General features: G+C 49.8%; 3 protein-coding genes across 3 annotated transcripts; 2 read left to right on the top strand and 1 right to left on the bottom strand.

Moving 5' to 3' along the window:
• Nucleotides 1-3,176: 3,176 nt before the first annotated feature.
• NECHADRAFT_83183 (uncharacterized protein) lies at nucleotides 3,177-3,923 on the top strand (the record flags this gene model as incomplete). Its single annotated transcript, XM_003044405.1, has 1 exon — nucleotides 3,177-3,923. The coding sequence occupies one exon, from the start codon at nucleotides 3,177-3,179 to the stop codon at nucleotides 3,921-3,923; it is 747 nt and encodes a 248-aa protein (XP_003044451.1).
• Nucleotides 3,924-8,031: 4,108 nt separating this feature from the next.
• Nucleotides 8,032-9,729, top strand: NECHADRAFT_45714 (uncharacterized protein; the record flags this gene model as incomplete). The annotated part of the gene is made up of 4 exons (XM_003044406.1): nucleotides 8,032-8,307; nucleotides 8,359-8,673; nucleotides 8,753-9,378; nucleotides 9,432-9,729. 4 exons carry the CDS (start codon nucleotides 8,032-8,034, stop codon nucleotides 9,727-9,729), a joined length of 1,515 nt encoding a protein of 504 aa, XP_003044452.1.
• Nucleotides 9,730-9,983: 254 nt separating this feature from the next.
• On the bottom strand, nucleotides 9,984-10,661 carry NECHADRAFT_45731 (uncharacterized protein; the record flags this gene model as incomplete). The annotated part of the gene is made up of 1 exon (XM_003044525.1): nucleotides 9,984-10,661. The coding sequence occupies one exon, from the start codon at nucleotides 10,659-10,661 to the stop codon at nucleotides 9,984-9,986; it is 678 nt and encodes a 225-aa protein (XP_003044571.1).
• Between the last annotated feature and the right edge of the window lie 2,181 nt (nucleotides 10,662-12,842).

Genomic DNA, 12,842 nt, shown 5'->3' on the forward strand with positions numbered 1-12,842 from the left:
TCGCTCTCGAACCCTGGAGGTTCAATCAGACCGCACAATGGCCTGGGAGATCCGATTCCTTCACTCACAAACGTAAGATCCAGGGTCGAACTCCTCTTGGACGTATCCTGCGAGTTGGAGTAGGTGATGATGCCTTTTTCGGTGACAAGTTCCAGTTTCGCACCCTTGACAGCAGTGGCAAACCGATCGCCAGCCTCTGTTCGTCCTTTGCCGTGGCCGCTCCAATCAGGATGGTGGAAATTGAAATCTCCGACCAGCATACGGGGGCCATCTCCCACAATCGTGGCTGACAGTTCGCCGACGTCCAATTGTGTTTCATGGTTGTAAACGTTGTAGAGCCGGAATGTATCGGAACTGGTTGTCAACACGAGGGTTGCAACCAAGCCCTTGTTGGGTCCGTCGTCGGGCGCCACCACGTCCCAGGACTCCGGTGGGATTGATTTGTGAACATAGAAAAGCACCTTGTACAGTTCCGGTTTCTCTCGCTCGGGGCGAACATGTTGGTTCGGGATTGGGTTAGTCTCTGAGGCCGATTGAGTACCACGCCGTGCACGTGCACGTGCCTTTTTGCGCCGCCTGGTAGGGTTGTCTTCCTCGGTGAACGTCCCCTTTGATTTATACCATATGTTGTAGCCAGGCAGGCGTCTGAACACTTGCGACGTGTTGGGATCCTGGACTGCAATCACATCGGGAGGGCCTTGCTTGTCGGGATTTTTGTGCTTGTCGGGGTTTTCGGGCTTGTCGGGATTTTCGCGGCGTCGGGCAACATACTTTTTCAGGGCCGTGAATCTCTTGTCTGCCATCTTGAGGTTGATACTCCAAACTCGAAATGTTTCGGTTGCCTTGGCCTCGAAACCTCTCAACGCAGAGGCTGGGACCTCGTTTTCGTCGAACAATTGGTTTTCAAAATCGCCGTCAAAAGCGGGATCATCGTCGCTCAGGTCGCCGTCGTCATCCGAGTCGTCATCCGAGTCGTCCGAAGAGCAGGCGTAGTCCGAGGAGGAGTTCGAGTTGTCGTCGCCAAGACTTTCGTTGGGCCCTTCGCCCTGGATCGTCAATCTGCCGCGGGCCATCGTTTCTCTAGTCCCTCTCTAAGCTGGGCTGAAGACTCAAAGTCGATGAGTTTTTGGTCGGCAAAACTCGTTGTCTGTAGCTGCATTGGCAAAGGTTGTCTGTAGCTGCATTGGCAAAGGGTGTCAGCAATGATGGCCCGGGCAGCAGATTGGTGGACAGAGATACGCGGCCTTTCGCATCCAGGCATCGGCAGTAAAACTGGGAAATAGGAGAATGATCAAAAACTTACGACGTCAAGATGAAAATTGCACAGCCCTCGTAAAGGCAGGCAAGTAGGAGGATGGGTAGGCGATGGATAGATGTCGTAGTGAGGAGGAGTGCGTAGACAAGGGTCGACTCTAGCGATCAACAAACACAGAAATGTTAGTCACCCCGGAAAGGTCAAAGATAAGAGAAGGTCTGAAGCTCTGAGAGAACGAGAGACAATGAAAAGACAGAGAGATTAAAGAGAGAAGAGAGAGAGAGGGAGAAGAGAGAGAGAGGGAGAAGAGAGAGGGCGAGGGAGAGAGAGAGAGAGAGAGAGAGAGAGAGAGACTGCCACGAGAAGAGTAGAGATGTTAGTCATCAAGAAACAACCGCTTCGAGAGAACGAAGCAAGACCCTCAGGTAGCTCTTACCAACAAAGGGGAGGGATTGCGAAGTGCGTAGAAAGCTGCCACAGCAAACGCGCTCCGAGCTGAGTTGAACAAGTTTTGCTTCTTGTGAATGATGACCAAAGTCAAAAGAAAAGTCAAGATGGGAGAGTATCGCCAGATCTAGGCTGACATGGGCGGTGTTGGTGTTGGTGTTGCAAGAGAGACTGTGATGAAGATGAAGTGAGTGACCTCGAGGGTCCGGGGCAGCACTTTAATAATGAATTGCAATCAGTAACTCGCAGATTGAACGAGGATGGAGAAGAAAAATCGGCGGCCAATGAAAAATTCGAACCATCCGAATGTTCAGAAGGGAAAAAAGGCACCCAATCAGAAAAATCGGACCATGAGGGTTGCCTGTTTTCTCTCTCTCTCTTTCTGGTTTTCAGGACTTTGAACTTTGAAATTGAGACTCGGGATGCCCAACCGTCCCTTTCCGAAGGTGGCGGGGAAATGGATCCGAGCGTTTCCAAGACGGTTAGATACCTCCATTCTGAAGCGTACTCGCCTTCCTAGCTCACGCAAGGAGGGGCAAGGAGAGGCAAGGAGGGGCTTAGGTGAGCAGGGGTTGATCGGCAATTGCGTCAAGAGTTGAGAGTTGCAGTACCTTGCGTCTCGGTACAGAGTACCACTGCAGGTACCCGAGTGGAACGCAGGCAAGCAGTTCATTGCATGAGTGAGTGGTAAGTGTAGGTGACTGGAAGCAAGCAACCTCTTTGCAGAGAAGATCTCACAAATGGCAACCAACACTAGAGACTATCTGTTCCAGGACCAAGGCTACGAATTTGATACCAGATGTAGAGAAGCAGAGTTGTATTCTGATCTACTTGACTATGAGGCCGCTACCTAGACCTCAATTGCGCAGTCTCATGCACAGCAAAGAGCTTCCATGGCCATCACTGTAGGGTAGTGACGTTACGGATGCCGTCGAGGTCAAGATTAGCATCAAGATTGGCGAGCCGGTACGTGCTCTGTCGTGGTAGGTACTTGCCTGTTGGGGGCAGGGGGACAGGGGCCCAAGCTCAAACTTGAGCGCATAACCCTGCCATCCTGGCTTGATCAGGTGAGACAAGATGCAAGGGCTTACTCCGCCTCAGGGGGTCGATCCCTGTAGAGGTTGGGACGCAGCAATCACCCAAGTATTACCACTGCAAACCAGGCGGATGACTTCGGATCAGTCAATGGATCACTCGATGGGCGAATTCTCAGGGTTTTCGCGATGCCCTCGTCTTTGATCTCCCCAAATGTTCTTGACGAGCTCTTCTTGTGGCATGCCCAGCCTCGGGTCACCCATCGCAATCAGCCGTCGACTGCGAACATACATAAGACAGCCTCTTTCCCACTTGTTCCACCAGTCTCTTTGCGCGTCCACGATCTTGCACCTTATCTTTACATTGTCTACATCCATCTTTACACTACCTACATCCATCTTTACCTTGTCTACACCTCTCTTCACCATCAAGAGTCATCATGTTTTCACGACCTGTTCTCCCTTCACGTAGCTGGCCTGAAACTCCTCAGGGGAGCTCAGTTCGAGTACCGTCTTCAACTTCGGCGCAGGGGTACATGCCCCAGATGTTTGGCCCATCCCAGAGCCACCCACCCCATAACCCTTCACCCCCGTCCAACGCCATGAACGATCAGGTTGTTCAGATTCTTGAAGCTTTGAACCACCGCATCATTTCTCTTGAACAGCAGTTGTGGGCGTCCCAGAACAGGCGGGCTGCTCAAAAGAATGTACGCAACTCACCCGTGAGGACGTTCATCGACCCTGATTTTGGAGAACTCTTGAGCACGCACCGCATCTTTGACGGATGCCAAAGGGCAGGCGGCTCCCTCAGCCTTGTCGTCTCTGGGCAGCGTCCTCGGTTGGCGCCCGAGAGAGAGGTGCTGCTGATGGTCCGATCCGACGAGGAGGCCGAACAAGTCAGGAACGACGTCGGGAGGTTCAAGAAGATGTTTGGTGAGAAGAGTTACTTCTACCCGGAAAGCTTCTACATTACCCCTTCCGCCTTCTCTAAGGATGACCTGACGCGATTGTCGGTAAACGGGGGCGCCAAGTATGACTACTGCGAGATGTTTAAAGATCCACGCACGCAACGAGATGGAGTCTATGGGGTTAGACCCTGGCCTAGCGCATCTAGAAACAAACACGACCTATCGATGGCGCTAAAACCTGCTCCCGAAAGTGGGTCATTTTCATGCAACCTTGGGTAAAACTCATCAGTCGGCTAATTTCCAGAGCCAATCACAACTTAAGCCATTGCATCAAAAACTGACAGGATTTGGTCTTGAAACTTGCTCAAAAGGTTACACAAGGTCGGGGGTGAGTGCCTCAAAGCAACTCATAAAAAACAGTACAACCGTACACAACCAAGACGCATACCCAAGTTGAGTCTTGACACGCCTGATTATTTGAACCATCGACATTTCTTTTTGCAGCCAATTCTATTTTGCCATCCACATCAGACCATCGTGTTTCCATTCCATTAACTGAGATTTAGGTGCAACTTTTGGTACTAGTCATGCGAACGATTTCACAGGCGAATGTACCGACACTGCCTCTACGCGCTTACCTGTTGATGATTGATGCATTCCCGGGCGACCCTGCAAACCAACTCGTCTAACAAATCGGATTTCTTAAATAATACCCTCATTGAAAAACCAGCGCCTTACAACACTACCTCTCCCTCGCACCTAATGACTTCTCCGCATCAAAGTTTTAACAATCTTCTATATCAACTTTTGCACTACCAGCCTAACCCCTGGCGTAATGTTCCATCCTTCTGGTAACACGATAATGCCATTTGACTGCGCTCCTGGCATGCCTATCCTACAAAGCCCTTCTCCGTCGCCTTCAAATACTAGCTCAAACTCCCGGGCCAGACCTCTCGAGTGCCTGGAAAACTTAACTCGCCCCTCCAGTAGCCGCCGCGAAAACAAATACAAAACACTTCCACTCTTGATAGTCCAACGCCGTGTTAACAGGCAGGACGCACAGGATTGGTGTGACAGGACCCTACAGTCATGTCCTACTACGCCCTTGAAACGGAATAGCCGTTTTCAAGCAGCACTGGTTTATTTTCAAACGAAGCAAACTCGTCTTCAATCTCCTCTATATCGTCTTCTGATTCGGGTCGTTCATTTTCACCCTCAACCGGCTCGTCCTCAGCTCACCCGATCAAAGACCCCCCATAACAGACTGCATCATAAGCGCAGCATCAACACTCTTCAGGAGCTACTTAGGAATCTGAACGTCGGAGAGAGAGTGTCGATCATTCGCGGTCATGACGAATTTGATTTCATGTAAACTCTATAGTGCGCGAGAATTCTCAAATCTTCTTGTGTACCGTATCCAAGTTCGTGATGCAGAATTGAGCTTTGATACTGTTATATGTTTATTATCATCTTCTTTGATCTTTTGGCTAGCCCTAGAGTAGTCTGGGGCCGTGAGTCTTCAGTATAGGTCACAGTTTTTCTACGTTGAATCTTATACTCCAAGACGTATCATCAATTGTGCTCTTTGTTATTGCGGTCGACGGATTCTTTTAGCAGCGTCACCAGGTTCACACAATGAGCCTTCGACTCTGAATTCAGTGGTCAGGTAGTATCAGTAAACGAGTTTCAGGCTTGCGGTTGGAAAGATATGGGGTCTACTGTGTGGCGAGACTGCTGCAGTTCTTGTCAGGTTAACGCAGAAAACGACGACTCCATTCTCTGGCTCACAAGATAGTGCAAGCTAGGTGTAACGGCCTTAAGGTCTTGAATGGGCAATACTCAACTTTTTGATATGGACTAGGGACTCCAGGATGTATTCATTATGAAACTCCAAGTGTCTCAGCGACGACGGCGCAGAGTTCTAAAATCGGATTACTCGCGAATAATGCTATTTCCTTATGTTAGGAAACCAATCTATTGGACTAGATCCTTCTCAGGGTTAGGGTTGGGGTTAAACAGCGACTACGAACCAAGTCATTCAGATGCCCATGTAAGTATTGCGGACTCTCTCGTTGTTCTGCCCCCTTCTTTGGCGATCATATCCCATTGCCCGGGAGCTGCCCTATCACCGGTTTGACACATCACTTGGGACCGCTGCAAATACCCATACCACCTTCCAAGTCAACTGGGTTGCCTTGATCTACCCTCTGGGTATGCTACGAGGCCAAATTATTCTTCAATACCACCTTCCAAAGTGTTGCAGAACTTGACGGCCCTTGCCTACTAGGTCTGCCACCATGGTTCTCCAGAAGTCCTCTATAAGTATAGTTGGAGAACATTCCCTTGCAGACACGGTAGCCCAGACCTGGAGAGCCACGTAGCTATTTCTGGTTCACTCATGATCGCCGCTCCATAAGCCCCAGTCCTGATGAGGGCAGATGGAGGCTTCTGCCATGAGATCATCCCCTCCTCACAAGCTATGATTTGAAGCATAACCAAAAGCCCTAGGACTATTGCCAGCCAGTGCGCATGAGCATGAGCCCTCATCAACGGAAATGATTTCCTAGTACCAGACATATTGCGTATCATTATCAACTCTCATCCGCTCCTTTACGCAGGGTTAAAGCCTATCAAGACCTTAAATGGCCTAAGATTTGGCCCTAGTCATACAGCAGAGGATAGCCAGGTTCTCTCGTAGTTCTACACCCCATAAATCTCACAAAACCTCGTCAAGACTCGGGAGATAGTCAGGCACAAAGCTGTTAGTATCCTCCTTGAGCTGGTTTGATAAGAACGACGTATATCTTATCGTAAATACTTTAGCACTCCAAGCGTTAGTAGCCAGTAACAGGAGCAGCAAGCTTCGTTTATCCCTAGACAAGACAGGTTCACGGAATTCCCCATCTTGATTACGAACAAGGCGCCAATCAATGCCTTCTTTACCATCAAATCTAGCATCATTCCAGAGTGATACAAGTCTCAAACTGGCCTTTCAAGGAACTTCCATTTCACGGCGGCCCTCCCAGAAACGAGTGTTACGTGCGTGTTACGTGCTTGACAGGATTTCCGGCTTTGTCTTGATGCGTGTTTCCGCGGCCCGAAAACCACGGCAAGCAACCACGGTCGTGTGGCCCAATGGGTACGAAACCTCAAACAGCTCCTCTTCGACCTAATCACACTAACAATTCCTCCAGCAAGGCGTCTGACTACGAATCAGAAGATTGTGGGTTCGATCCCCATCATGATCAGTTTCCTTTTTGCTTGTGGGCGTTGAGAATTGTGCGGTTCCACTGTGGGCCTACCCTTTTGCTGGTTGAGTCAAGGCGTAGGTTGTGCAAGTCTCCTGAGAGTCCCAGTTGGTTGAAATTGTATAGTAAGAGTTGGAAGTATCTCTCAAGAGCAAATTCATCCTATTTTGGCGTTTGTGACTTGAGTCCTGCTCCCCTGCCTTGGTTCCCTTGTGGTCACGCGACCCGCATTTCAGTACTCCTCAAACACCGCGCCTGTTGTTGCATTGCCAAAGACATTACTACCAAGCCTCCATCCAGTGATGCGCGGCATGGGATCTATTGAGCAACTTTGTCTTAGTTTTGAGCACTCGCTTGGGTTTGAGCCTTCTGCTTCCCTCCAGGTCGGGTTCCGGGTTTCTCAAGCAAGTTTTCTAAAAAAGCTCCTGACATTGAGAGCCCCTCGTATTCCAGACACATATGCGTTGATCTTAAAAGAAACTTGGGGTCGAAAAGGTCCTATGGCCCCCATGACAGTAGCTGGAGCGGCACAAATCTCACCCATGTACGTAAAAAATCCATGGTACGTGGCCAGTTACCGGCCTCTGAAGCCTCTGAGGGGAATCTGACATGCCTATCATGCTTACTGATCGACAATCTTGCGTCGGCTGTTTATAGAAACTGCAACTGTTGCAACCAGTCGAATGGTCGATAAAGACCAAGCCGAATTTCCCTGCTATCCTTGCCGACCAGATACAGTACCTATCTCATGGTTACATGCCATCCATGTTTCACAAGATACTGCCTTCACGAGGCCCGATAAGAAATGCTGACGGCCCCTTGCCTCCCTGTCTGACGCTAAGGATAACGCGCTTGATCGGCACATTTTACTGCCCAATCTGAGCAGTTGATCCTTCGGCGTATTTCTCACCCCGCACCGCTCTGCCCTATCAGCACGTTCCATGAAAGGCCAGCTGATATGTAACGTCGCATGAGGGAGCTCGCGTTTCTGGCAGCCTCGCGATGGTGTTGCGACTGGGTTTGAACCGCGATCCTTCAACACTGGGTATAAAGCTACACCCAGCTCCACATTCAACGGTTCGGTCCGTCCAGAGACGATTTGTTCATTTCAATTCGACGCATTGATAGCTTCTGTAACCATGTCGTCCAAGAACCCAGCTGGTACCGACGCGTCTCCGACTGCCGACGTCGACACCACGCCACACGTGCCAGACACGGCAGACACGATCGATCTACCTCGTGGATGGAAGTATCGACGAATTCACCTCTTTGGAAAGATTTTCCCCTGGTATGCGTCTCCTCGGATCCAGCTGGGCATGGTCGCCTTTGTGTGCTTCATGTGTCCTGGCATGTTCAATGCCTTGGGTGGCATGGGAGGAGGTGGAAAGACGGACGCGACGCTGGCCGATAACATGGTTAGTAATTGAGATTGATGGTTCATTGGTAAATGCTCATGTTCGCGATAGAACACGGCCCTTTACGCGACATTCGCCGTCTTTGGCTTCTTCGGAGGCACATTTGTCAACAAGCTCGGAGTGAGGTGGACTCTGGCTTTTGGAGGTGTTGGCTATGGTCTCTACGCCATCAGTCTGCTCGTCTCGGAGCACAAGCATGTTCCGGGCTTCAACATCTTTGCTGGAGTTTGGCTGGGTATCTGTGCTGCGCTTCTGTGGACGGCGCAGGGCACCATCATGATCTCGTACCCGCACGAGAGCCAGAAGGGACAGTACTTTGCCTGGTTCTGGGGAATCTTTAACATGGGCGCTGTTATTGGCAGCTTGGTAAGTCACTCCAACTTGAGATCTGCGATACATCAAATTCCGCAGCTCCATGTGCCACATCCAACTAACTCCCTCCTAGATCCCTCTCGGTGAGAACATCAACGTCAAGGTGAACAAGACAGTCAGCGACGGCACTTATATTGGCTTCATCGTTCTCATGTTCTTTGGCGCTTGCCTGGCCCTCACTCTCTGCAACGCTGGCGACATTGTCCGCAAGGATGGCTCCCGCGTCATCCTAATGAAGAATCCGACCTGGCAAAGTGAACTCATTGGTCTCTATGAGACACTCAAGTTTGAGCCTTTTGTCATTCTCCTCTTCCCCATGTTCTTCTCTTCCAACTGGTTCTACGTCTACCAGCAAAACGCGGTGAACGGTGCCTACTTCAACACCCGAACCAAGGCCCTCAACAGTCTGTTGTACTGGTTGTTCCAGATTATCGCCGCCGGCATCTGGGGTTATCTCCTCGATGTCGAGAGCGTCAGGCGTACTATTCGTGCAAAGGCTGCTCTTGTTGTCCTCTTCATCCTTACTTTTGCCATCTGGGGAGGCGGATATGCCTTTGAAAAGAAGTACACTCGCGCCAGCGTTGATCCAGAGAAGGGCTATACTGGCGCTGACTGGGAGGACTCGGGTTATGTTGGGCCCATGTTCTTGTACATGTTTTATGGCTTCTACGATGCTTGCTGGCAAGCCAGTGTTTATTGGTATGTTGGTCTTGTTGTGTTTCTTCTCATCTTGATACTAACATGCAATTCAGGTTCATCGGCGCCCTCTCCAACTCTGGTCGTCGATCTGCCAACTACGTTGGTTTCTACAAGGGCATTCAGTCTGCTGGCTCGGCAATCATGAATCACCTTGACGCGCGCAAGACCCCCTTCAAGACAGAGTTCATCAGCAACTGGGTTCTGCTCTCCGTTTCTCTTGTGGTGGCTGCTCCCGTGATTCTGCTCAAGATCCGCGACCATGTTGACACGGAGGATGACCTCAAGGGAACAGACGAGACCCTTGCGGATGTTTTGCCTGCGGGCCACCCTGAGAAGAGAGTCGAGGCATGAGTTTTGGTGAGCGATTGTTAGTTCATGGCGAGGCGTCATGTGATGATGGGTTTGCTGCTATTGAGCAGGGAGATGACAGGATAAGCATGTTTCGGTATAATAAATTGAGTTTATTGGATTGACTATGAGAACTCGTTTTAGGTTTGTCTTGGGAGTTGTGTATTCTTCAGCGCTTCAAGTAGGTAGCCGAGCGAACAGCGAAAGTTGCCACGCATTCACAACCATCCTGCGGACACTCTTACTCCAACCTTGGCTCAAACAAACTTGACATTTCCAAAGTACTTGGTGATGTGGAAGCTTGCCTTGTTTGGTGAGCTCCAAGCTCCGAGCTCCTGATCAGGGAACGTGGATGGACTGGTGACTGTGCGGAAAAAGTTCATCCTCCACCTGGTACCCTTGGCAGCACCATCGTCGACGTTGAAAAGACCCCAGGGGATCTTGACCTTGCTGACCCAGCACTCGGCAGCCTTGTCAAGCTTCGTCGTGGCAGAGAAACCATCAGCTGCTGGGTTGGAGACGAAAAAGTGATCAAACGGCGCGCCCTCGGCCCTATCCTTGGACGGGTTGTAAACGAACGCTTGATACGTCACATTGTTGGGGTTGACTTCGAACTCTAGGTAGGTCTTGGGATCATCGGTGCCCTTGTAGATGAAGGCCTCCATGACCTCGTACTCCCAGATGTCATCGTTGGTGCCTTGATTGGGGTCGAAGTAAAAGTTGGTCTCGTTGTGGGCGGTAAAGGTCAACGAGAGCGAGTTTCGCGTGTAGCAGAGATCGACCTTGGTGAGGGGGAAGTCGGTCTGGTCAGGGACAGATTTGGAGTAGCTGATGGTGCCGACCCTGGGGCATGCTGGAACGTTGACAGAGGGGACCCTGACGGCGTTGGCCAGACTGGCGATGGTGGTGAGTGCAACAATAGCCAGAGAATGCATGATGATAGCTTTGACTTGACAGTCTAGGGAAACGTTTTGCTCGGCTCTGCACAGGTCTAATAAGTCAATCAAGAGTGGGTTAACGCAGCGCTGATCTCATTTAGTTGACGTAGGGCACCCGACTTACTGTCAGACGGGATCAATTCCCCAGTCACCGTCAGCCCTGGGTGTAACCCTGCCATCTAAATGAGACAGAGACACTCAATTTGCAACGTAGCACTGCCTCGGCGGCCATTGGTCAATGTCGTTGCACCGCGACGAGGGTTGGCCAGCCAAAAAGTAACACCACGTTCCCGCAGCTAATCCCAAAAGGCAGAGGAGAACGTGACCTCTGCTGCAAGTTGTTCACGCGTGAGATTACCGTGATAAGCTGTGGGTTGGGGAAACAAGTGCGGGGACGAGACGACAAGTTTTGACCTTGGCGAATAAGAAGGGAGTATAGGGTCGCATTTCAAGACGACTGAACAAGTCCGAGGATGAGCCCCGTAACATCTTCTGCATACATGAAGAGCAATGGGTGCTCGCCCTGACGCCACGACACTGAGTGAGAAAGGCGTTCACGTACAAGTCCCGCATGCCCGACGGCTTGCTTGCTTGCTTGCATCGGGCATTAGGGTACACGGTGAATCGCTAACATCGGACCCCAAGGTTTCGAGAATACTCAGCGTAAGAGCTCCAAGCCTGCTCAACCCTCCTCTATCTATGTACTGGCGGGAGGCAAAGGATCGCCAGTAAAGGTACCAGAATGGACTGGAGAGAGTTGTGGCTCTTATACAGTCTGCAGCCTTGTAGACCTCCCTAAAGGAGATACAAACGAAATCCAACGAAATTAAAGTCATGACAGCCTTAGCTGAAGACACAAGGCCATTCAGTAAGTTTTTTGTTGGGTCTCTGTGCTACCACTATGTCATGAGGAGTACCCGACGATAATCGACCGAAAAGGACAGGCTCGTACGGGAAGCAGTGGCACCCGCTTCTTCTCTCAAATGAACCCGCCGCGCCATCTGCTATTTTAAAATAGAGCCATCACTTAAGCTCGTGTACCGTGATGCAATAATTTTTTAATAAACTAGGTAAAGCGGATCTCAGCTTGGAGTGAGTGGCCAGGTACCTGGCTAGGTGGTGCCTCTTAGCGACCAAGTAGCTCATCAAACTCAAATCATTTAGAAATGACATTATAGGCAACTTTACGATAGGCCCAGCCAGCTGTCTATAGAATATAAATGAGTAAACTAATTCTGTCGATTGCATTAACATGACTTTGGCAAGAGTATGGTACTCCTTGTCGTAGTTGAAGCTCGGCCCTTGATGGGATAGTTAAGCCTAAAGATACTTTCGGGGGACAACTCAAAGTTTGCTGTTGCGACAAAACTATGAATTCTGTATAAATACGCCCTGGCCTTTCACGCGTCAATTATCGCGCAAGAAGTTGTTTCACCAAGGCATAACTTGACAAGCGTCTCCTGCTGCCCCTATCGAGCCATCTATTATGTTTTCTACGGAGCCTGGAGCAACATGGTAGGTGCGTATGCACAGTTGATACTCTGCCATGGTATTGGCTATTTAACATTTAGAGTTGGCTAGCAACATAGCCAGGAGAACTAATATCGAGACTACTAAGAGATTGCTCGCTTTACTCGAGATGTCCCTACTGTTTCTTTGAGTACAAATCCTGAGATCACAGCCTTCTAGACAACAGGATCTGATCAACTTTAAAGTACAGGCAATATTCCAGCCATTTCTGAACGGCAAACTACAATTGAGGGAGGGAAAAGGCAAGTTTTAGATGAACACTAAGAAGTCTTAACCTACAAGCTGCTAATTAGACACCCGGGAGCTATGGTGGGATCGAATATTTGTTCCATATATACAATTTTACTCCATTTATTTGAAAGATGATATCACCCCTATTTATTTACGCAAAGCCTCCTTAGGTTAGGTGAGTTGTGCGGCCACACAACGCCTTAGTTTCTAGGTATCATCCACCTGTGGCTGAATGGCCAAGAGCACGAAGAGCTATGATACGACGAGACATTTGAATCTTGCGAGTTGAACTAGGCTTTGAGCAGACCTGTCTATCAGATAGAACAAAGGATTTGCGTAGAATAACTGTAGCTCCAATAATTTCCTGATGTATTGAGCGCTTCAGTTTCGTTCAACACTTGTTCAAACCCCAGTTTC

This window comes from Fusarium vanettenii, assembly GCF_000151355.1.
Source record: "Fusarium vanettenii 77-13-4 chromosome 7 genomic scaffold NECHAsca_22_chr7_11_0, whole genome shotgun sequence".
Classification (NCBI taxonomy): Eukaryota; Fungi; Ascomycota; class Sordariomycetes; order Hypocreales; family Nectriaceae; genus Fusarium; species Fusarium vanettenii.